Genomic DNA, 24,747 nt, shown 5'->3' on the forward strand with positions numbered 1-24,747 from the left:
TTTTCTAATAGAGGCTATATTGCAGCAGTGAAGTTGTCTTGAAGATTGTAAGTATGCAGGAAATCACTCTACAGGAAGCCTTGTATTCTGTACTGTCAATGTAGGAATGCTTATTCAACAATAGAGAGAAATGGGGAAGTTTGGGGATAGAAGGAAAAAAAGTAGTTGAATCCTGGCACTTCAACAGTAGTTGAATCTCCAGAAATGCATCTATCTCCTGCTAGGCCCTCTATGAAAGAGCTGGCTGAGGTCCCCTGGGGAAAGAGCATCATAAGAAGCAGATAGCCTCAGCTTTCATGCTCTTGTCAAATCTACAGCTTGCTTGGCTATGTCTGGTCAATTTACAAGAACCCAGATTATTATTTATCAGCAGGAGCGGCACCAGAGTTTCTGGCGCCCTAGACAGAATTCGGGGGGGCAGCATTTTGTGCGCTCCCCACGGGGTGCGTGGGAGCTTCCGATTCTGCTCCCATTGTGCCGCCAAAGGACCCTGCGCCAAAATGCCGCAGGCCACAGCAGCAGTCATTGAACTACTCAATAGCTTGCCACTGTTTTCCGCGGCACATCAGCAGAAGGTCCTTCCTCAGCGGTGCGACGGGAGCGGAACCGGAAGATTCCGTGCGCCCTGTGGGGAACACACAAAATGCTGCCCCCCCGAATCCTGGCGCCCTAGGCGACCGCCTAGGGTCACCTAATGGAAGCGCCGGCCCTGTTTATCAGCTACAGGTTGGTGTGAACAGTCTGCATGTTATTCTACTTGAAGCTGCTGGCTCCAAAATAAGAACAGAAATTGTTGAAGTCTCAAGAGAGATTTTTAAAACTTCCCTAACAGGTTAGAGGAACAGAAAATGGAAAATATATTATTGCAATTCAAAAATGAGCCACAAGACCTGCCAAGAAATTATATACCTACTAGCAGTGAGGAAAAGGTCAGACATATACACACATTTTAACAATATTAGTAAATACTGGAACATTTACTATTTCTATGGGTATTACGCCTAGTAGATTACTACTTAGATACTGTTGAAAAGCTTAAAAACCCTAGATATAGGAAACAACACAAAGCACTCTGTAATGATCAAAGGGTCTATTTGTCCCCAGATATAAGTATTATAATGCAGGCCCAAGCGTATAAACCTTTTCCTTAAGTAATGAATTTAAAGAAGTGGGCACAAAAGTTTAATTCTGTTAGATGGAAAAGCTGGTATGCCTGGCCGGTGTTACCATTTAGGCAGCCTAGGCAATCGCCTAGGGTGCCAGGATTATTGAGGGGGTGGCATTTTGCCGGGGAGGCGGCAGGCGGCTCTGGTTGACCTGCCTCAGGCATGCCTGCGGAGAGTCCGTTGGTCCATGGCTCCAGTGGAGCTGCCGCAGTCATGTCTGCAGATGGTTGGCTGCTCCTGCGGCTCTGGTGGACCTCCCGCAGGCATGCCTGCGGCAGCTCCACCGGAACCACAGGGATCAGCGCGGGGGACGGCGAAATGGCCATGCGCCTAGGGTGCGAGAAACCCTGGCACCGGTCCTGTTGGTATGATGAGAAACAATACATGTTTTAGGACTCAACAGGTGCTGAAAGATTTTTAATTAAAATACGGCAGCCACAGTAATGGCTCCAGCAAGGCAGACCTCAGTGTCTAAGAGACTAAAATAGAGACATAACAGAAAAATGAACTATTTTCTTTGCCTTTTCTACAAAGAGTGAATACACGTATCTTGAGTATCTCTTCTGTCCCACCACAGTGTTCAAGTGAAGTCTCTTACTGCTGTCATTCATAATGCTAGTTACACTGCTGGTCTAGTGGTCAGGTATAAACAGATTTTTAAGATGTCAAACAGCTGACAAGTTTTGCTAAGCCCTCTGGAAACAAGAAGCTATTTCTGAAAAACAGTGACGAAAATTTTCTGATCCACTAGCACAATGTTAAAAAAAAAGAGTACTGTGTAGGATGGGTCATCTTAGTTTGTATTTTTAAGATTTCTGGTAAATTATGGAATTTCTACTGGCTGCCCAGATCACATTTGGAAACGTTCAGCAGGTGTGACACGATTTAAACATTTAAGCATATGAGGGAATAAGGCTGCAATGACAGAAAGCTCTCTCCTCTGTGTAGTGTTGTCTACTGGGGAATGGGAACTGGGAAACTCAGGTTCTGTTCTGAGTTCAACCCCTGACCTCATTTGTGATCTTGTGCAAGTTATTAAACCTGTTGTTTCTCTCTCTGAAAAACTGAGATGATACTTATCTACCTCTTTATATTGCCTTAGAATCGAGGGTGCAGGGTAAGTATTCTCTATACAAGAACAACATATTTTATTGGTTAATATCAAACATCTCACTCCACCTCCCCCAGACGTAATTATAAGAAAAAATATTTATTAAAGATTCTTCCAATACTTGCTCTAGATGCTTGGAGACAAATGATTGCGGTCACGGTTAAGTCAGTACATGACAAAAGTTACGGACTATGGCAAGGACACTTGAAATATGCTTAGATTAGGACATAACTGCACTAACTCAAATACCACTGTGTAGTAACTTGGTAAATGCTGACTTTAAAATTATAACCACTACCGTGCAAAAAATGGCTGCATTCAACAGCTGACTACTCTATCTCCCTAGGCTGGTAAGTCCCCGAAATAAACTATTAATGACTGCTATTGGGAGGTACAGTGCAATCTGTCATGTAGCTTTAAGAAAAACATGTTTTAGTAGCTCTCGTAGACTATGACTCTATTAATGCTGTAACTCAGACTGTTCATGCTGCTTCTTTTGGGGTGGGAATAGGTATCTTTCAGTTTGAGACGCTCCCCCATTGCTTACTCCTAAATATCAGTGGTGCAAAAGTACAGTAACTCCTCACTTAAGGTTGTAGTTATGTTCCTGAAAAATGCAACCTTAAGTGAAATGATGTTAAACGAATCCAATTTTCCCATAAGATTTAATGTAAATGCGGAGAGTTAGGTTCCAAGGAAATTTTTTGGGGGCAGACAAAAGGCATTATATACTGTACTGTACAGTGGTGGGGAGGTGCCCCTGGCTTACCCCTGGGGCTCGGGGTGCAGGGTCTGGGAGGGAGTTAGGGTGGGGGAGGAGGGTCAGGGCTGGGGCAGGCAGGAGGTGCAGAGCACTTACCTGGGGCAGCTCCTGTTTGGTGCAGGGGGTGTGCACAGCACTGCCCCCATGGCCGCGATTCTGGGAGCTGCCCCTCCCTCCCCCCCCGGCATGCAGGACCACCCGGAACACAGGGGCTTTAGGTGCTGCAGGGCCCTAGGCTAAGCTGTGCTTTCCCCTTCAAAGCGTCACTTCTTGCCAGCCAGCTTTGAATGGGAAAGTGCTGCTTTTCTCCGGCTGCTGGCTGCGCAGCTGCTCCTGCTCCTTCTGAGTCCTCCGGCCTGTGCTTGCAGGGCCGCATTCCGAAAGGAGCTTTAGAGCTGCAGGCCAGAGCCCCGAGGCCCCCTTAGCCCAGGGTTCTGCAGCCCCTAAAGTCTCTGCGTTCTGGGTGGCCTTGCCTACTACGGGGAGAGGGGCAGTTTCCCCGCTTGCTCCCTTCTTCCCTCCATCCCTCCCTCCCAGAAAGTCCTAAGCACCGCCAAACAGCTGTTTGGTGGGGGGGAAGCACTGGGAGGGAGGGGGAGGAGGCAGAGAAGAGGACCTTGTGCAATGCTCCCTTGTAAAGTCAGCCAAATGACATTATAAGGGAGCATTGCACAACTTTAAACGAGTATGTTCCCTAATGGAGTAGCGATGTAACTTTGAAACAATGTTAAGCGGGAGGACGTTAAGTGAGGAGTTACTGTATGTACAAACTACAGAAGAGGCTTTAGTTATTTCTAGAGTGCAATATTTTATGAATATCCATGTATCTAAAAATAAGCTATTCACCAATCACAAATCTCTTACTCTGATTGTGAGTGAATAAATAGGATTTCCACTTTAGCAACCTCCTGTAATTAGACATGGACAATCCTTTTGATGCAAATATCTAGTATTAAAATGCTAATAATGATGGAATTTCTATCTTGCCTTGAAAAGAATGTTAGTATATTTTGGGGAGAGGTTGTGGCTTTTTTTCCAGGATAGCTAGCACAAATATGGTCCAAACCAACCAGCCGCCTGTGACAATCGAGCAAATCTGCCAGGCTACATGAACATATAAGCTATTATTTATAGTTACATTACATTCAGTGGACGGTTAAACAAATATGAAATTATTCAGGAAATCAGATCTAACTTTTACAGGAAAGATTAACTTTCACTAGAAGAAGAACATCTCTGAGGGGTATAAGAACCTTCATTCCTAGAAAAATCTCAGCCTGTAGTTTAAAAAAGCTTAATAAACCCATCCAGGAGCACTTACTATAACAGTCTTAGCTACAAAGTATGTGACTTAATATAAACAGGGATAGTGAAAAATCAATGTATTACTAAAGTTTTCCAGTTGCACAACTCACATTGGGCAAAAACAACAAATCCTTTGATGTGGTCTTTGCAATCAGGGTGATAAGTTCGTATTTACTTTGGTGGGCCTCTCGTAGGTAAAAACTTTCTGATACCAGTGGATCCAGCTATCGAAGTAGTCAAAATGTATCTGTACGTTTTGAAGAGATCTAACACTTGTACTAAAGGAGTCACTGGGGTATCTCAATACATTGTTATACTCCATGGCCCAATAGAAACATAGGGACAGAATGCACGTGCTTTGCCAGTGGTTTACACAACTGTTTTCACAGATTCCAAGGCCAAAAGTGACTACTGTGATCACCTGACAGAACTACCTGAAATAATTCCTGAAGCATAGTTTTTAGAAAAAAAAATCCAGTCTTGGTCAGTGATGGAAAATCCACCTTGACCCTTGGTAAATTGTCCTAATAGTTAATCACCGTCACTGTTAAAAAACTATGCCCAATTTTCATTCTGAATTTGTCTAGCTTCAACTTCCAGACATTTACTAGGCAGCAGCAGAAAGGCGAGAATCAGGATTACTGGCTTCTATTCCTGGGTCTGAAGGGGAGTGGCATTTAGTAATTAAAGACAGCACAGCCAAGCATCTAGATCTGGCACGTGCAGCCTGAGAGGTGGTTTCGTTTCCGTGGATGATATGTGGATCTGCCATAGTGGAGACAGGTTGCCACAGCCCTCTCCATCAGAAATCACCTTGTACAAACTGCCAGCCCATTTGTGAGACTGGGCAATGACTCTTGACTGTCTCCTATAGTAGAAGATGTAAGGCCTTGCTCAGTAATAAGGGCTGTGATGTAAACCTTATTAACACTAGACAGTAGAAGGTCTTCTGCTGGCTTCCAGCCTAGCACACCCTTCTTAGGACAAAGTGGGTAGGAGTACTGCTGTGTCTGGAGCTATAAGTCTGTATTTAACGTGAAGGAGTTTGAATGAAACTTTGGAACATGCTCAGTGTTGTTGGCATGTCGGAGTTGTGTGGGGCTGGAGTATGTTCAGTGCAGATGGAATGTGTGCAGATTCAAGCAGAAAGCCTCTTACAAAGCTCTGCTGAGTATGTACAAATAATGATTTTCAGAGGCTTATAACCTGGCCATATTTGCGTGGATTTTCCTGGTGAGAGCAAAAGGCTCTGATCTGATCCCAGCAGAGTCACCCTACCAAAGTCACATCTGTGCTCCAAAGCAATGGAGGGACTAGAGCTCTTCAAAGAAACATCTGGGAAAATATTTAACACAGGAAAAATTAGCTAATTTGACAAATGACAAAACTGATTTTTATTGAAACTTTTTTTTTAAACAAATCAAAGAGCAAACATGGAAAATTAGCTTGAATGACAGATGTTTGTCAAAGTTACAAGTGCCTGAAAATAGGGATTGGTAATAGAAAGTGTTTGGTGACGACAGTGTTAACTATAGAGTTTTAAAGTTAGAGTTTTAAAGTTCTCCTTTAGTTTTGTGACTGTGCAACTATTGTTCACAACTGTGAACATTCGTTCATGCCTTTCAAGTTAATAGGCTGTTTGCATGAGTAAGTGCTCATCAGTGTGTAGGAAATACACAGTTGGGCCCCATTGCGCAGAGAAATGCACAGTGCTCAGCAATACAAGTAAACCTCTCCACCCCAGAATAAATCAGCACTCATGGGTATGCCAGGGCGCAATTAGGGTATAGTGGTACTAATGCAAGGAGGATATATAATATTATATCACGATTCTCCTATGCCATACTGTAGTATTGCTTTATCTGAGTATGAAGAACAGGTGACCTTACAGTAAAGTGAGAACTGAGGCTGTCATAAGGATCACCTCACAAATACCGATTATGGTTCCTGTACTAAATTCCTCATGAGATATGCAGGAGGGAGTTCCTCTCAACCCAGCTGCTAGCAGCACAAGATCCTTTGCTTCCATCATCTTGTTGAATTGCAGAGCTGATCAAGAATTTTCCAGCTAATGTTTTTTTTTAAGAGAAAATGCAATTTCCATAAAAACAAAATTTTAAATAAGAAAATTTTGATTTTGCCCCCAAAATGGTTTTTTTTTTTTAAATCAGGAAAATCAAAACAAAGTATTTCATTTTGAGTTGTGTCAACCCATAATCTAAACATTTTGGCATGTTGAACAGAATCAAAAAGTTTAGTTTAGGGTCAGTTCAACAACAATGTGTCTGCCTGTGCCTCATGGGAGTTGTTGTTTGGGTGCTTTATGTGCCCATTCTCCTCTATTGGCTGGGTTCTGGCTGAACTAAATCTCCCATGAAACCCTCTGGCTGAACAGCTGTGGTGCATCATGGGAGTCTCATGACCATGATGGGAGATGAAGTCCAGCTTATGGAGGCAACTGGGGGCATAAAGCACCTGAACTACAACTCCCATGAGGCATTGTGGCAGGTCAGGATGTTACAATTTCAAGGTAGCCTGAAATTAAATGTTTTGATACTTTTGAATCAAAAATTTTCAGAACCCACCATTCTGCATTATTTATTCCAGCAAATGTACAGCATATCTTGTTCAGTGGAATCCGAATAACTGGGATTGGAAGCTAAAACTTCCCATATTTGGTCAAACATTATTCTAGTTTCAGGCTCTTAAATCACAATAATACATTAGATAGGCACACCTGATGTGACACACTTTTATAAGGATGGTGACATCATTGTAGAACCACCGCTTATGTGAATCCTTCTACCGTACAGACCATTCAGTAATTTATTGCTATACATACTATATGTCTACCAAGGAAAACTAAAAAAAAGATCAGTGTTGAAGGTTAGTGTCTGTGATGTGTTTGTGTAATTCAATACCTTTCCGATGAAACTGGAGGGATCCTAGCAGACATATGGACTTGAGCATCTCTGTTGTGTACATTTCTAAGCAACATTGCAACTGAATGTATAGTCTACAGATTTCAGGATGAATCTCTCCATCTTCTGGGCTGCAACAAAAAAGAGGAAGACTGTACTTAAAATAGACTTGTTTAATACAGCCTCCAATTGTCTGTCTGTAAAATATATGGAAAACTTGTTATTTCTAGAGAATTTTATTTAAAATAAGTCTTTAACCATATAAACATTAGATATATTTTACAAAACATTCAATGTAACGTATTTCTCCCCCCCGTCAACCATGAACTGTTTAAATATTTAAAACAATTTAAGTGACAACAAATTCTGTATTTCCCTCTAATATCAAGATCCAGGAGGTGTTTTATTCTTTATTACTTTTTGTAAGTTTTACTCATTCTGTCACAAGCTTTCTCTGAACTGTGGGAAGTCTCTTCTAGCATGTATGGTCCTTACTTCCCCCTGCACATTTTTTTTTTGACCAAAAGCAGAAAAATTAATTTGTAACCTGCAAAATCTGAGCATTTGTTCCTTCTCCACGTGCGTTGAGGGAGTATAACTTTGGTGGCGATGGTAGACTCATGTAGTCCTAGTGTAATTCTACTATGTAGAGGCACAAATTCAGGGTCAGGCAAACAATTTCTGTAATCTAGTAGGGTCTTTGGTTATAACTTCTTGTTTTGTATTGCTCAGATGTTATTGTTACAGCATTAATACATGAAACCTAATAATGAATATGATCAACCAGTGTGTTAAGTACTTCACAGAAAAGTATGAAGACAAGGTCCCTGCCCTAACAATATACAATCTAAAAACACAGCACTCAAACCAAGCCTGGGGATAGGATAGGCTGGAGTGGTTGAACGGTGAAGTTGAGTGTACAATTTTTAGTTTCATGACTTCTGTATGAATTTCTTTTTCAATTGTTATTCTCTGTGTTTAAAATGTTAGTCATCTGATTAGCCAGCATTACAGTGTGGGGAGGTGTGGGGCTTATAGAACTTTTGGAAGAGGTGCTTTTTGAGCTGCATCTTTGTCATAATAATTGTTGAAAGAAGGACAATGACTAAAAAGATCCATTCACTAATTTTCAAACTGAGCGTAATCTGTAACTGACTGTTTAGAACACAGATAAAATAATTTTGCCACATACAGGGTCGGTTTTTCAAACCTGGGTGCTAAATTGGACATCTAAATCCCACATTTGTAGGCTCAAAATAGCACTTAGGCATAAAAATGTTTATTTTAAAAGCCTAGCTGTGCATTTGAGTATCCAAAGAAAAGATTTGTCCAGCCAAGTTTAAAAGGTGGGCTCACAATCACCTTTGCCAGTAGCATTTTTAATTATACAGTTGTTGTTCAATTCAAGGATTTAGGATTTCAGCAAAAGAAAGACAAATAACATAGAAAACTGGATTATAAAACAGATATAAAACACTTGATTTACTGAATAAAATTTGAACCTAAAGGCATCTTAAGCAGCAGTAATATGAGGCTGGATAAATTTCATAGCATGTCTCGATTTCTAGAGCAAGGATATTATAAATGAAGTTTTAACAACAAAAAGATTTGCCAGCGCTGTTTAAAGGTGTGTAATTTCCTGCAGCTAAATTGATAATTCTACAGAGCCTCTTATGTTGAAATAAAATTAGACTTGTGGGCTTTCTCAAGGGAACTGAAGCAACTAACTTGATAAATGATTTGCAACAACTCTACTCTGTTACTTCTGGTATTAGGTTCAAATAATTTCGTAACATCAATCAAGATTGAAGTGTTTTGAGACCTACAGCAAACAATGTTCATTTAACCCAGTAAAATGGGTACTCTATGGTAAGAGGCTAAGCCATCACTGATACTTGTCTAACTGTGGTATGGGTGAAAGGTTAACTTCATTTTTTTGCTGTCAGCAGAAAGGCTTAAAGCTTTTAAGCAAAATCCCAGCAGTTTGTACTGATTTCATACTAACAAGTTCAGTTCAAATTAACATTGATTTATAGATTAGTAGACAAGATCATCTAGTGTGACCTTCTTTATAACACAGGCCCTAAGAATTCTTTGAATTAATTACTTCTTGAACTAGAGCATGACTTTTAGAATAACATCCATTCTTGATTTATGATGAAAAAGGGCACAGGAAGATGCCTCCCATTTGCCAATCCATTGCAAGGCAGGGCCCATCAGAAAATGTCTGGGAACTGCTGGCATAATTAATAAAATCATTGTGGTTTGTTTTCTTCTCAGGACCAATTTCATCTCATATACAGGGAAATAGTCTTGATTATTCCAGGTGCCTTCTTATCCCTCTGGTACAGAACAGTATCTGCATTTCTGCTCATTCACTTCTGCCTTTTATATGTTATGGTTTCTGCTTTCAATGTGAAGGGTACTTTTCCTCAGAAATCATGTTATATACTGTACTGTATTTACTGCATCTTGCCTTGACTCTGAGTAAGGCTATGCTGACACAATCGTCTCCCACTTCCCCATCCCCAGTATCTTAAAGACCAAATATCTTTTCTTTTCAGACACTGGCTGTAACTTCTAAGTTACTATGCATTCTGAAAGTATTTATGAAGGGCTTAAATCCACATGCTTCCCGAACAATTCACTGTTTGACCTCAGATTCAATTCTTAGTCAATTCCCTTAAAAAAATTCTGTGACTATGAATGACAACATATATTTGTTCTTGTTCTAGCTTCGCTGTCTTTTCAAACAATAGGGCCTTGTGCAGAAGGTTTAAGTAATTCTTAATCAGGAGGATAGCTGAATACCGAGTGCTAATTAGAGCTGAAGGCACTGCTTAGAAGTAGTCTCACAGCACTATGGGAACATACACGAAAAATATGGTGCGAAAACCACGAAGTTTTAATTTTAAAAAATGCACTTAATAATGGCTCCTCCGGCAAGGTTTGATTCTACTACATATACTACAGTATTTTATAATCTATTTAATGCACTCATCACAATAGTATCTTGCATTGCATTATCCTAAGAACATCTAAGCCTAAAGTCCTTGGCAGTTATGCATGTTCACAATTTCTTCCATTTTTAAACACTTTTAAATATTAGGTGACCTGCAACCATATGTCCTATGAACCCTTAGTAATCTGAAATGTGCTCTTCTCTTTCTCCAGTATAACGATTGCTGTACTGTTGTTAAATTTAACAGTATTACCATTTTTAGTTGACAGATGCTGAGAAGGATTACTGATGTAATCATACTTGAGTTTCCCAAAGTAGACTAGATAAAACATAGAGGCCAGATGCTGATCTTCATTACTCTGATGCTAATGAGGAACAGCTCCACTGAAGTAAATGGTTACTCCTGATTTATACCAGTGTAAACAAGATCAGCATCGACTGTAAATTTGTAGTTGCTCTGAATGTAAAACTCTCAGCGACTTAAAAGTTGTGTGCAAGGTGCAGTTACAGGAGTGGACTCAAAGTGACAATGGGAACTAAGTATGATCCAAGAGCAGCATTTGATTCTTACATGCTTTACTGAAGAATACAGTCTAGGTAGGCTGAATGGAAAGGACCTCCTAGGTCATCTAATCCAATTTACTTAATTCTGAAATGTAGCACAGCAGAGTTTCTAACTTTGCAACATTTTTTCATTCCTGTACCTTGGGTCATTCTCACACAATTGTTTTCCCCTTTGATAAATATATTTAATAATAGTCAGTTGGTATCTGTTTAGATTTTCCAGAGGCCTTCACTGTCCTAATTTGTCCCGTCTTTTAGTTTAGACACTAGTGCTCTCATTTTCTTTTATGCCATCTACATTCTCATGTGTAATACTGCATGGAATGTTGATGATGCAATGCTATGGGAGGGACTGTGCCTAATCTTTGCATGAATTTGTGAAGATAGGATGGGGACAGGGGTGCTGGAACAATTTTTATAGTGGAGGTGCTGATGATGAAAACCATGTATTTGGTGTCAAGTATCAGAGGGGTAGCCATGTTAGTCTGGATCTGTAAAAGCAGCAGAGAGTCCTGTGGCACCTTATAGACTAACAGACGTATTGGAGCATGAGCTTCCGTGGGTGAACACCCACTTTGTCGGATGTAATATGTATTTGATGTTTATTATTACTACTTCAAGACAGGGGCTGTGGCAGCGCCCTCAGTTCCAGCACCACTGGATGGAGCACTAGGCGATTTCCCTCAGGCCAGCTCCCACAATTGCAGTCCCTGCAGTCCCTCAGGCCAGCCCTGGAGCACTCATAGAGTTGGCGCCTATGGCCAGAGAGGCTCTGTGTGTGGGGCTAGCCCCACCTCTCCAGCCCTGTCAATCATGTATAGTGTGGAGGAGGCCTTTAAAAAAGAGGAAATTACAGTCAGCTAGGGGGAGCAATCATCATGAGCAGAAAAGGGCTGGAGTGACTCCTGAAGCCACAAGGGAAACTCCCATTCAGGAGACCTCCACACCCAATCCTATGGGGCGTGCAGGGAACTCCCAGGGTAAGCCTGACAGAGCGAGCCTGATTCAGCTACCCAGCCAGAAGGACTCCTAGAAAACCACTGTGGAGACTGCCCCGAAGTAAGCAGGTACTGCTGGTCTTGCCTTTTCCCCCTTGAGTTGGCTGTGTGAAGGAGTTATTCCTGGGTGCATTGGAATATTTGTTTTCCTTTTGATCCCCCAGTGGAAGAGACCTAAAAAGGCCTGCAAAAGATGAGGTCCCCCTTGCAAGAACATAAGCCAGCCAGTGTAGATAACTGGGCTTGGCCAGGGTCTCCCACTGTCCAGGAGAAAAACCTAAGGGGAATCTTTTACACACTCCAAAAGAGACCAGACCATGGCCCTATGCACCTGGAAGAGGTCATGTTGTATTCTCCTTAGGTGTGGTGCAGCTTGCAAGATCCTCCAGCTGTCCATGTGGAAGAAAAGTATCATGGTGCCTCAAAGCTCATTGAAATCAACTGAAAGACCCATATCAACTTCAATGGGTTTTGGGTTGAGTCCTCAATGTCAGCAAATGCCTTAATGGCACAATTTATCCATATATGTTGTTGCAAAGTCACAACTGCACTCTGCAGGGTCAGCGATGACTTTCCAAACTGAACAAAATCATAAGATGGCAGGAGTACTAGAATAATCACTCTTGAGAGATGATCATTTTTATTGCAGCGATTTTAGATAAAATAGATGATTACCATCCAGTTTCTTTCCAAGTGTTAGAAAGTGTAAATGAGTAAGAGGAGTACTGTACCTAACTTTTTTTGGGTCATAGTTGCTATGGAAACTATACTTACAAAAATCAGTGTCTCTCACTTTCTTCATGGCTGTCACTAAAAAAAAAAAGTGAGGAACTGGAGATTGGATGAGAAAATGGTACATTTCTCATAGAGTGTCTGGTTTCTGAGATGGAGAGATGTTAAATAACCATCTTTAAAAATGTTCTTACTTATAATTCTGATAAAGGCAGAAGTTTAAAATTGTCCATATTACAATTTAAATAATTATTGACAGGAAAGGACGCTTTTCAGCTAACTAAAGTACCACATCTAAATAGCTTTCTGTACATCTACAAGCTACAACAGAAATGAGAAAAAGCAATTATGGAAGTCCTGACTGACACTTTTTGCTCTAATAAATACTTAAGTGCCTGAGGAGTGCAAAAAAATATTATTCTGAAAAGAGCCACAGTATATAGAAAAATGATTGAATGGTACTTTCTGACCAAAACCTGTCCTTTGAACAATATTATTCATGTGTAGTTAGACCAAAGGCCAAATTCTGCTCTAATTTATACCCATACAAGTCCAGAGTATTATCAGTGACATCCAAGACCATAATTTGGCCCCGTTTCTATAGTAACATTTAATTATCTCCACACTGAGACCTCTGTTGACTCAGTCTCACACTGTTCTGTTGATCAATTACTGTAATGCTCTATTATACAGTGTCTCTGAAAAGATTCCACTTATTTTCAGCCACAGTCTGCTCTCAAATGCATGTATATAGCTCCCATTTACTTCAATGGAAGCCACAGACCCAAGGGCCGAATTTGACCCTCAGATTCCAACTTGTAAAAAAGGTTCTTTGCTATCCCTGATTGTTTCACTGTAACCTAGTTTCATGATTCATCCTTTGTATTGTACTTAAAAATCAACTTCAATGTAGTCAGCTCAGTTTGGTTTCCCTCAGCAAACTTCTTTAGCATTGCCATGAGGTCAAGTGACACAAGTCTTTGGTCTTCCCTTTACACTCACTCTAAGAACATATGCTGTAAGAGAAGATAGGTATATAGTGTAACTTACACATACTGATCATTTAAGAGATGCTTAATAACTAAGGCTGGCTGAAAAATCTATTAAACAATTTTATCAATTAATAGATATATGTAATCTGGTCTTTGTTTAAATGGTAGTAATAATTTTATTAGTTTAAACTATCACCACATAAATGTTAGGCACCAACTTTTCAGCTTCCCGTTTGGCTATTTTCTCCTTGAAGGCCATTTTAATATCCAAGGGAACTCTCTTATAATTCAATGGATATTACTAGAAGAAAGCTTGTTGTTAGTGGAGTTACACAGTAAGAGAAGCCAACCTTAGTATCTTTTTGCTGTAGGAGCACTGGCAGGATTTCTTTCCCAATGAGACAAAAAAAACAGCTCCTCTTTTCTCCTTGCTGTGATCTACTGCAACACAGCTGGGAGCCAGGAATAGTTATTAACTCCTGCCCCCATTGGTGGTGGCAATTTCTTTACTCACCCAAAGCAGATGAGGAGAGGGTACAGATAATCTCATGGGAACACAGCACTTAAAAAACATATCTGGTAGGTGATCATTGCTCCAGTCCAAGGGAATAGTGCTGTGCAATGTACACCTAGGGGACTGGAGGGAGTAATTTGTGGAATTCCCTTAGTCTGACAAAGCCTAGTCTGTTGATGTTCAGGACACACTTAAGGCTTATCTGTTCTCTCAGGTTTTTGAGAAGGGATGAGTTGAGGGGTAAATATGCTAGAGCAGATGGTAATGGTTGGCCCAAACGGGGGATGAAATTCACCAAGAGGATCAGCATAAGGCATATGTACAACTTAATACCTATTTAGACTTATTTAGGAGACTTAATTGTGATTTAAGTAATATACAGGCCTTGTGCTGGCCCTCTGCACGGGGGAGAGCTTTGTCTGAGCCTTGTCTTCATGAGGAAATTTAAACTTGGATTTTCAAAGGAGCTTAAGGGAATTGTACCTAAATTATACTGAATTTCAATTGGAGTTGGGCACCTTAGATGTCCTTTGAAAAATCCCAGCCTTAATTATGTTTATGCCTTATTTTAACAATTCAGTTAGCTGCTGTGATGGTGACTGGGCAATATAGTCAAGAACAAGTCATGTCAGCAAGGACTGGGCCCAGGATTTACCCATGATTAACAGACCTGATGCTGAGCATGACTTGTTTCTTGACTACACTGACTAGTCAGTCATGGTCAAACTGCCACCTAACTTGATTTTTTATTATGTTTAAATGCAATTCAAATTCCTTAAGAGGATCATCCCCCAAGATGAATTGGTGGGCAAGTTTATAACTTATATTGATCTAGGTATCTCTGATATCTTCAAATTAATAAATGATATCTTCATTTTTGTCTAGTTTTGTATATATGTCAAAAAATAGGTGCAAGCATTTATGTATGTATTGTGACAGGGTCAGGCCAGATAGCTACAGGAGAGTGATAGAAGGCAGATATATTAGCCCCAGGTTAAGTAGGTCCCCTTTCCTTGGGTAAGGTAATAAGGAAGGTTCCAGAACAATCAGGATCTTTCTGGAAACAATTAAGGCAGATAGGCTGATTAGAACACCTGCAGCCAATCAAGAAGCTGCTAGAATCAATTAAGGCAGGCTAATCAGGGCACCTAGGTTTAAAAAGGAGCTCCCTTCAGTTTGTGGTGCGTGTGTGAGGAGCTGGGAGCAAGAGGGTGAAGGAGGGTGAGCTGCTTGAGGACTGAGGAGTACAAGCATTATCAGACACCAGGAGGAAGGTCCTGTGGTGAGGATAAAGAAGGTGTTTGGAGGAGGCCATGGGGAAGTAGCCCAGGGAGTTGTAACTGTCATGCAACTGTACCAGGAGGCACTATAGACAGTTACAATCCACAGGGCCCTGGGCTGGAACCCAGAATAGAGGGGGGGCCCAGGTTCTCTCCAAACCTCCCAACTTCTGATCAGACACAGGAGGAGTTGACCCGGACTGTGAGTGCTGCAAGAGGGGAAGATCTCTGAGGCGAGAAAATCCTCCAATAAGTGCAGGACCCATCAATGTAGAGAGGAACTTTGTCACAGTATCTATATAATATGTAGAGTGAAATTCCATCTGAGATACAAGGAAAAAATTCAGAACTTTAACTCTCTCTGACTCCACTGTGAATGGAGTTTCACTATACCTGTGGTAACTGATAGTGCCTTCAACTATACTAAGGCTTATTGCATGATATATAATAGAGCAGTATGAACTCTTGCTGGTGATCCTTGGAGCTGGTCATGGAGTTTTAAATTTCCTTATCTTCCCTCTGCTAAATCACGTTGAAAGTTAGCAAAAAATGTATTAAACACTTTCATAATTTTCCCTGCACACCACTGCTGTGCTTGTCATAGGGATGTTACATAGTCATGAGCAGGAAGAGAGTTGGTCCACAGACACTTTTAAGATGTGGTATGCACTATACAGAGTTTGAGAACCCCACTATTTAGGCGTGCTAAAATGTGGTTGCAAAAGAGAGGAAAAAAATCTAACATGCTATGATTCTTGTGTTCTTGTGTTCAAAAACTTGAATTAATTGCAGAAGTTTCATGCTTCTGTCCATATGGAGATCACTTTGCCTTACTGTTTGTTTACTATCTCAGAAACTACATGTTAGCAGACAAATTTAGTGTGTTTTTGATATTGCCTATTAAGAACAATTTCACAGTAAGGTTAAACATTCTGTAGTTTGCGCCACATAAAACATATTTCTATCAGTGTTTTATTCATATAATACCAGTAGTTCAAATTCTGTATTTTTTCAGGTTATTCTTTGAGTCGTATTTATAATTTTAAGAGTAATCAGCAACACTGTGTATCTTTTATATTTTGGGCACTGAGTACTTCAGTCATTTTCTTTCCTTCGGGCTTCTTTAAAAAAATACACCTGTTAACATTAGTTGAACTAAATAGATGTACGGAGCACTGATAATACATAGAATATGCCAGTCTTTGTGAATAACTGACTGCTAAGACTTTTAATATATTGCCCATAGAGGGAGCTCTTATACCATTATCTTTTCTGTACGGCAGAAACGAGAATGCTGTGTCCAGCATCCAGATAATCAGTTTAAAACCGAGAAGAATAGGCAGGGATCAATTACCCCTCCTTAGAAATAAAAAATATTAGATATGAAAATGGCTATTGCTTTTTAACTCAAAACAATCTTCTTAAGCTGCAAATATTTCATAATAGTTTATGCATAATTAATTTTATGTTCCCTTTACAAATCTTTAGGATGATTATTCAAATTGGAAAACACTGTACAGGCTATTCCAAAACTCACCTTGGGGTCAAACAGGAATAGCTCCATTGAAATCAATGTAAATTTCACCAGTGTAGTTCTGGTAAAAGGGAGAGGACAATCAGGCCTAAAATTTTTTATTTCAACCAGAAAATTGTAGCCAGGCATTAACAGTGGATAGTGCAGTTCTAGGCTGTACATTGTATCAACAATGTTTAAAAATACATAGTGATGTATATATTTAGTCCTAAGGATAGGAACGCCAAGTCATTAGGGAGCTTGATATGAACTTTTATTTTTAAAGTTTCTATTTGATGAAGCCTGGGGTTAACTGTAGGGAAAGTATTTTGTGAATAATATGAACAGTTTTAAAACAGTACAATTAAGCCAATATGGCACACTTGCAAATATCAATGTATTTAATGATGCAAATATATATATTTAAGATGTACAATAATGAAGGGAAACTAAAGTATTGGTAATACACAAGTAAAAATGCTTGTGGGTCAAATTCTGTCCTGAGTTACATGTATACAACTCCCATGAAAGTGAATGAGAGTTACAAATATGTATTGCAATCCTGAATATGGCCTACTGTTGTTAGATATTTACATATGCACGTTGAGATTTTCAAAGCAGTCTAGGGATTTTAGACAGTCTTCCATTAAAATTAATCTACTTTGAAAATCTCAACCACACTCCACAGGAGTTAAAGATAAGTGAGCAATTATACTTACAGAAGTTGGTTTAAAAAGCAGGAATGAATTGAAGCAGTATAAACAAAGGAAATGGGTATTTCTGAATTATCAGGAAATTGTAAATTGGCTTGATAGTCTAAGGAAAAATCACTTTGCACTTTGTATTTTACTCTATAGCACTCACATTCTACCCTGCAACTTAGAAAACTCTCTAGCAAGGTACAGGAGCTGTAAAATAAAATGCCATGGTAATGACATGGATGTAGATGTGAGCTCAGAACCTTTTCCCAGAGGCTGAGAAATGCTAGACTTATTGCACAGGAAATCTGTTTATTCCCCATAGATGCTAAGGGCCTGATTTTCTTCTCACTTACATCAGTATGCCACTGCTCTAGTTCCATTGACTTCAGTGGCATTACTCACCATTTAAACTGATGCAAGAGGAGAATCAGGTCCACCAAGTGCAAAATTTCTACAACTTTCACTCAGTTCTTGGATTCAGAAGCAGTAGCATATCACAAATTTAGGAGCTTGAAGTGAAGTGTAGCAGGGAAAAGGTGCAAAGGAAAAGGTTTAAGAAAACCCAACAAGAACTATGCCATGATAGAATATTCAGATTGGTACTTCTCTTTTCACTAAACACAAACACCTCCTACCATACTTAACCAATGACTTCTTATACTTTTTCTGCACCTTACTGTCCCTGCCTACAGGTATATGGGATCTTGGGGAGCAATTACCACACAGGTGGAGTGCCAATTAATTTCTTTATTAAAGGAAAAAGGAAGTGGTGGGAATTTAACAATGAAATGTGATGGGATGGGGTGTATAAGGTGTTTACAATAGACAATGATAAGGGGTGGGGGATTCTTACTGAACACTGTAGGGAGTTTTAACAGTGGGGTACAGTAAGTGGGGTTCAGCACAATGGGATACAGTACAGTCAATAAGCAACTCAACTTTATATAGGAACAACTCTAGATACAGTGTGGAATGCAAAATAAAATGGTAGCTTCTATATAAAAATGGTATACAAAGTATATTAGAAAAATGGAGGCAACTAGTGGGGTGTTATAACCACAAGTAAAATGTGAGTCACAGTGCAATAATACAATATGGGTGATAAGTAAAATTATGCAATGTAGAAAATTACTGACTTAATTTGTGAGGCTGTAATAGCAAGAGTGTACCTAAAAGCTGGGTCAAGAAGCGGGAGGGGGGAGGGGAGAGAGTGATTAGTAGTAACTAACGAGAGGAGAGTGCAGCTGCAAGCAGCGAGAGACTCTGAAGCCCAGAGCAGCCGTCTTCAGGAGCCTGCGGGCTGGAGGTACGGGAGACAAGAGCAGCTGGAGCGCACTTAAAGGGAGTCTGGGAGCAGCAAGAGGGGAGGGCGCTGAACGTGTAAGCGATGGGAAGGCACGTGGAGAATGGGGGAGACGGCTGAGGGAAGAAGCAGGTTGCAGCAGCGGAGAGCACTTCAGGGAAGTTGTGGAGCAGCGGGGTGAAGACAAACGGAGCAGTATGATGGTGGTCTTCGGTAGGGGAGGGCAGCGGAGGAGCGGAGGCACGAACACAGGGGATATAGGGAGAGGTAGCAGAGAGGTGTAAAGAAGGGCTAGAGGGACACCCCCCCAAAAAAGGGAAAGAAGCGGCAAAGGGTTTGGGAAGTTACACGGGGCGGGGGAGCAGCAAGGGGTTACCACAGGGAGACACGGGGAAGTACACAGAGGGGGAGATTGGAGCGGGGGAAAAACAGACACGGGAAAGTTCAGGGAGAGATTGGGACAGCGGGAAGACGAATTCAAGCAGTAAAAACCTTATCTATCCTCTAACTTAATTAAACTTATATAAATTACGAGCAGCTTATACAAAGTAATAAAACAGGTACAGAATACAACCAGGCAATGGTTTTTTTAAATCTATCTTAATCAACAACTAGGCAAAACAACAAATATCACAATTCTAAGCAAACTATAACAAGCAACTATACAGAGCAACAAAACAGCAAACTATAACAAGGCAGGTGAAACTTACAAGCTCTACAATCTTAGCAAACTATGACTTATTAAACTAAAAAGCAAAACCTACAGTGCACCTTATGCTATGGGGAAGTCACAGAGGGCAGAGTGGGATGTGCCCAGGATACAGCTCCCAAGGCAACCCCCAAGGAAGCCAAGGGATGGTGGCTGCAGCAGTGGATACAGCTGAAAGCAGGGAGCAGAGCTTAGCAGCGGCACAAGCTTATTTTTAGCAGCAAAGCCCGGCAGAGTTTAAGAGAGGTTTTAAGACACAGACCAAGGTTTAGCTTGAGTCTGTGTGCTAGGAAAACAGAGCCAGCAGCTAAAGTAATAAAATAAAAGTATGGAAAGTTTTACAGAGGGATTCTTACCAGTCCCCAAGGCAGCAGCAAAGGCAGAAGCAGCAGTAATATCAGAAGAAGCAAGGAGGGCTCAGTACGGTCTCGATAATCAGGAGATCTCTCAGGCAGCAATTCGTTCTTCATGGGTTTTTTTTTTTAAAAAAAAACCGGGGGTACGCTCAAAAATAAAACGAGAGCGGAGAAAGGACCCCCCGAAACCCCTGGCTGATCAGACCAGGCAGCAATGCAGGAACCTTTCTGATGTTTGTTTCAAAAATGTCTGTTTTTAAAGGCAAACTTAGGCAGTTTCCCACCAGTGATCCTGACAGGCTCCTTCTGTCACAGGGGAGGAGGCACAGGGAAAAACTGCAGGTGAGCACAGAGACATGCCTGGGCAGAGTCCTGTGCAACAGGTGACTCAAAAGCACATGAGGCCTATGACTCATGCCCAGGATCTTAAAAACACAATAGGTCTTGTAGCTCTGGACATTGCCTGCCCTACACCAAGCCCAGGTTCAACAAAGTGATAACAGGACTAACCCTTTGAACAGGGCAGTGGTCCCACTTAGCACGCAGCAGAAGGGCAATGGCTCTTGGTAAACAATTTAAGGGGCCCTCCCTTTGAGAAGGGCAGTGGCCCTGGTAAACAACTTAACAGCCTGGGAAGGGCGGCCACAGGAGGAGAACAAAAACAAAATAGAGTATGGGGACAGCTGTAAGAAACCAAATGGAATAGGGGGATAGCTGTAACAGACACTTACCATGTTAGTCACACCTTGTCATGGTATAATTCCCCACTCTGAACCTTAGCGTCCAAGAGATGGGGTACCAGCATGAATTCCTCTAAGCTCAATTACCAGCTTAGTACTTGTAGCGCTGCCACCAACCAGGAATTCCAGTGCCTGGTACACTCTGGTCCCCCTAAAACCTTGCCCAGGGATCCCCAAGACCCAGACCCTTTGCATCTTAACACAAGGAAAGTAAACCTTTTCCCTCACCGTTGCCTCTCCCAGGCTTCCCCTCCCTGGGTTACCCTGGAAGATTACTGTGATTCAAACTCCTTGAATCTTAAAACAGAAAGGAAAATCCACCTTCCCCTCTCCTTCTCTCTCCCCCTCCCAGACTCTCCCTGAGAGAGAAAGTAATCCTAACACAGAGAGAAAATTAACCTCTCTCCTCCTTCCCTCCTTTCTCCCCACCATTTCCCTGGTGGATCCAGACCCAGTCCCCTGCGGTCTCACCAGAATAAAAAAACAATTAGGTTCTTAAACAAGAAAAGCTTTTAATTAAAGGAAAAACAGTAAAAATTATCTTTGTAAATTTAAGATGGAATATGTTACAGGGTCTTTCAGCTATAGACTCTGGGAATACCCTCCCAGCCTAAGTATACAAGTACAAATTAAAATCCTTTTTGGCAAAATACAAATTTTAACTCCTTCCAGCCAAATACACATTTGCAAATAAAGAAAACAAACATAAGCCTAACTCATTTTATCTACCTGGTACTTACTATTCTGGACACATAAGAGCCTGTATCAGAGAGATTGGAGAGAAACCTGGTTGCACGTCTGGTCACTCTCAGAACCCAGAGAGAACAACAACCAAATTCTAACAGCACACACAAAGCCTCCTCTCCCTCAAGATTTGAAAGTATCCTGTCTCCTGATTGGTCCTCTGGTCAGGTGACAGCCAGGCTCACTGAACTTGTTAACCCTTTACAGGCAAAAGAGACATGAAGTACTCCTGTTTTATTAACCCTTAACTATCTGTTTATGACACACCTATTTAGATTCCCCTATACATTGGTAGAATGGGTGTAAGTAGGTCTAAAGGAGTATAACATTTTAAGCATCTACCTTAAGCCATTTTACACATTATTTCAGAATCTGACCCATCACCAGCTACTGCAGGAGAACCAAGAAATACTGAATTCCAAACTTATAAAGATGGTAAGTGAAAGAACTTCAAAAAGTGTTTTATGTTGAAATGTATTTATCTGAAATTTTCAAGTGTAAGAAAATATTCTGATTTTGCATTGATACCTTAAACATGTTGTTTGCTTCCTTCACAGCTTTACAGTTCATCTTTTAAAATTATAATGAGGGATATGGTGAACTATTTTGAATATAACTATAAAAGTGATCAAACTGCAATGTTCTCTTCTAAGTGGATACTGAGAAAACATACTTGTTTGTTCTGTTCCCATCTGCTACAGTCATTTCAGATAGGATACTGACAAAGGGTACTCATTTCTAAAATACATGCCTTTTCCTAGAAATTGTTGTTATGTTTCCATATATTGTGTTGTTTTTAATTCTATGCTACTGCAATGTAATGAATCTTCAGCGATGAAATGTTAGATGTGATAAAACAGAACAGTGCTGCATACTAGACAATAGCAAGAGACCAGACTAAGCTCCTTCCGGTAGACAGATAACATACTAAAAAGCAAGGATAATTTAAAGGACTTGTGTTTATGTGGTTGGAAAACTCATTTCTTAAATCATATCTCTGTTTTAAAGGTGTTACGCTGGTAAACTGTATTAGCTCTACAGTGCTTACTAAATACAAAAAAAGTTAGGCATGTACAGAAAAAGAAGCAAGTTTTTTTTTAACCTCAGTTTTGCGAATTAAGATTTTCACTCTTGCTTCCTGAAATTAAATAGCAATCCTTGTTGTTAGATATTAGAGGAACATGGAAGCAGCTCTCAGTAAAATAAGAATGGCCGGACTGGGTCAGACCAAAGGTCCATCTAGCCCAGTATCTTGTCTTCCCACAGTGGCTGGTGCCAGATGCTTCATAAGGAATGAACAGAACAGGGCAATTTATTGCGTGATCTGTCCCTTATTCTCCAGTCCCAGCTTCTGACAGTCAGAGGTTAGAGACACCCAGAGCATGAGGCTGAGACCCTGGCCATCTTGGCTAATAGTCCTTGATGGACCTGTCCTCCATGAACTTATCTAGTGCTTTTTTGAACCCGGTTATACTTCTGGCCTTCAAACATTCTCAGGCAATCAGTTTCACAGGTTGACTGTGTGTTGTGTACAGAAGTATTTCCTTATGTTTGTTTTAAAACTGTGGCCTATTAATTTAATTGCGTGACCCCTGGTTCTTGTGTTTATGTGTATTATATGAAGAGGTAAATGATACTTCCTTATTCACATTGTCCACAACATTCATAATTTTATAGACTTCTATTATGTTGCCCTTCTCTGTACTTCTTCCAATTCTAATATCTTTTCTAAGATGGGGTGACCGACGCATGCAGTATTCAAGATGTGAGTGTACTCCGGATATGTAACTCCTTACAATCAGCTATCTTGAGTAATTTTGTATCGCCTGCAAACTTTGCAACCTCACTGTTTGTCCACCTTTCCACATCACTTATGAATATGTTGAACAGTACAGGTGCCCAGTACAGATCCTTGGGAGACCCCACTATTTACCTCTCTCCATTCTGAAAACTGACCATCTATTTCTACCCTTTTCCCCTATCTTTTAACTATCTCTTGATCTATGAGAATAACTTTCCTCTTATTCCCTGTTTACTTTGCATAAGAGCCCTTTCATATGGGACTTTGTCAAAGGCTTTCTGAAAGTCCAAGTTCACTTTATCTACTGGATTGCCCTTGTCCACGTTTGTTGACACTCTCAGAGAATTCTAACAGATTGGTGAGGTATGATTTTCCCTTACAAAAGCTGTGTTGACTCTTCCCCAACATATCATGTTCATAATATATTGTGTTTGATAATTCTGTGCTTTACTATACTTTCAGCCAATTTGCTTGGTACTGAAGTTAAAGAAAAAGGCCTCTGGAGCCTTTAAAAAAATCAGCATTACATTAGCCATCTTCCAGCCATCTGGTGCAGAGGCAGATTTAAGCAATAGGTTATGTATCACGGTTAGTAGTTCTGCAATTTTATATCTGAGTTCATTCAGAACTCTTGAGTGAATACCGTCTGGTCCTGGTGACTTATTACTGTTTAACTTATCAATTTATTCCAAAACTTCTCTATCAACACCTCAATCTGGAACAGTTCCTCAGATCTGTCACCTAAAAAGAATGGCTCAGGTGTGGGAATTTTCCTCACATCCGCTGCAGTGAAGACGAATGCAAAGAATTCATTTAGCTTCTCTGCAATTATCATGTTTTTCTTGGGTGCTCCTTTACTAAATCTGTAGTTATTCTGTTGAAGCCAATGGCATGACTCCGGATTTATACTGCTGCAACAGAGAGTAGAATCTGGCCTCAAGGCATTTGCTTTTATTATAGAGGTACTGTATCTATAATGACCGAGTTAGTGGAATTTTAGCTCTTCCAATGCTAAACAGTTCAAAGCAGCTTCAATTTCACCTAATAGGTTATCTGCTTTCCTCGATCCACTCCCATTGATTTCAGTAGAAGCTCACTTGTAAGTCAAGAGCATTATATGGGCCTTAAATTGTAGGCTGACTTTGAAGATATCAGTCTTTCAAAATTCAGTTTTCTAGCTTCACTCCGCTAGAACTACCCTCCAATGAAAAAAATTACAGTATTACTTATTTTATTCTAGTCATCTAAGTTTTCTGTAGAGGCTTTAAAGTTCTTTAGGAAGCTCATTATATGAGATAGTTGCTGCAGAAACGGTAACCTTGCCTTTAAAAAAACCCTTGCTGTGGTCTGTACAGACTTAGGTTTCAATAATTCTTTCACACCCGTGACCTTTATTACTGAGGCAGCAAGTCAGTATTAACCAGTATAGTTCAGGTGCATAAGTGTTAACACTTTATGCCTCTCTCTGCTGGGCATTTTCAGATGCTATTCAGATAACTTTCTGATGTTCTGAAAAATTCTGGCTGGAATTTTCCAAGCTTGGCTTCTTCCCAAAGCTAAATTTTATTGACT

At 40.5% G+C, this 24,747-nt stretch overlaps 1 protein-coding gene across 2 annotated transcripts in view; it reads right to left on the bottom strand.

The window, feature by feature from the left end:
* The window catches only part of RGS7BP (regulator of G protein signaling 7 binding protein), an 80,647-nt gene that overhangs the window by 23,245 nt on the left and 32,655 nt on the right, over window positions 1–24,747 (bottom strand). For both annotated transcript variants that reach the window (XM_030567503.1, XM_030567502.1), the window contains exon 3: window positions 7,267–7,397. In XM_030567503.1, the coding sequence (XP_030423363.1) occupies window positions 7,267–7,397 (131 nt within the window). The remainder of the gene's footprint in view (window positions 1–7,266; window positions 7,398–24,747) is intronic.

The sequence above is a fragment of the Gopherus evgoodei genome, chromosome 6, assembly GCF_007399415.2.
Source record: "Gopherus evgoodei ecotype Sinaloan lineage chromosome 6, rGopEvg1_v1.p, whole genome shotgun sequence".
NCBI lineage: Eukaryota > Metazoa > Chordata > Testudines > Testudinidae > Gopherus > Gopherus evgoodei.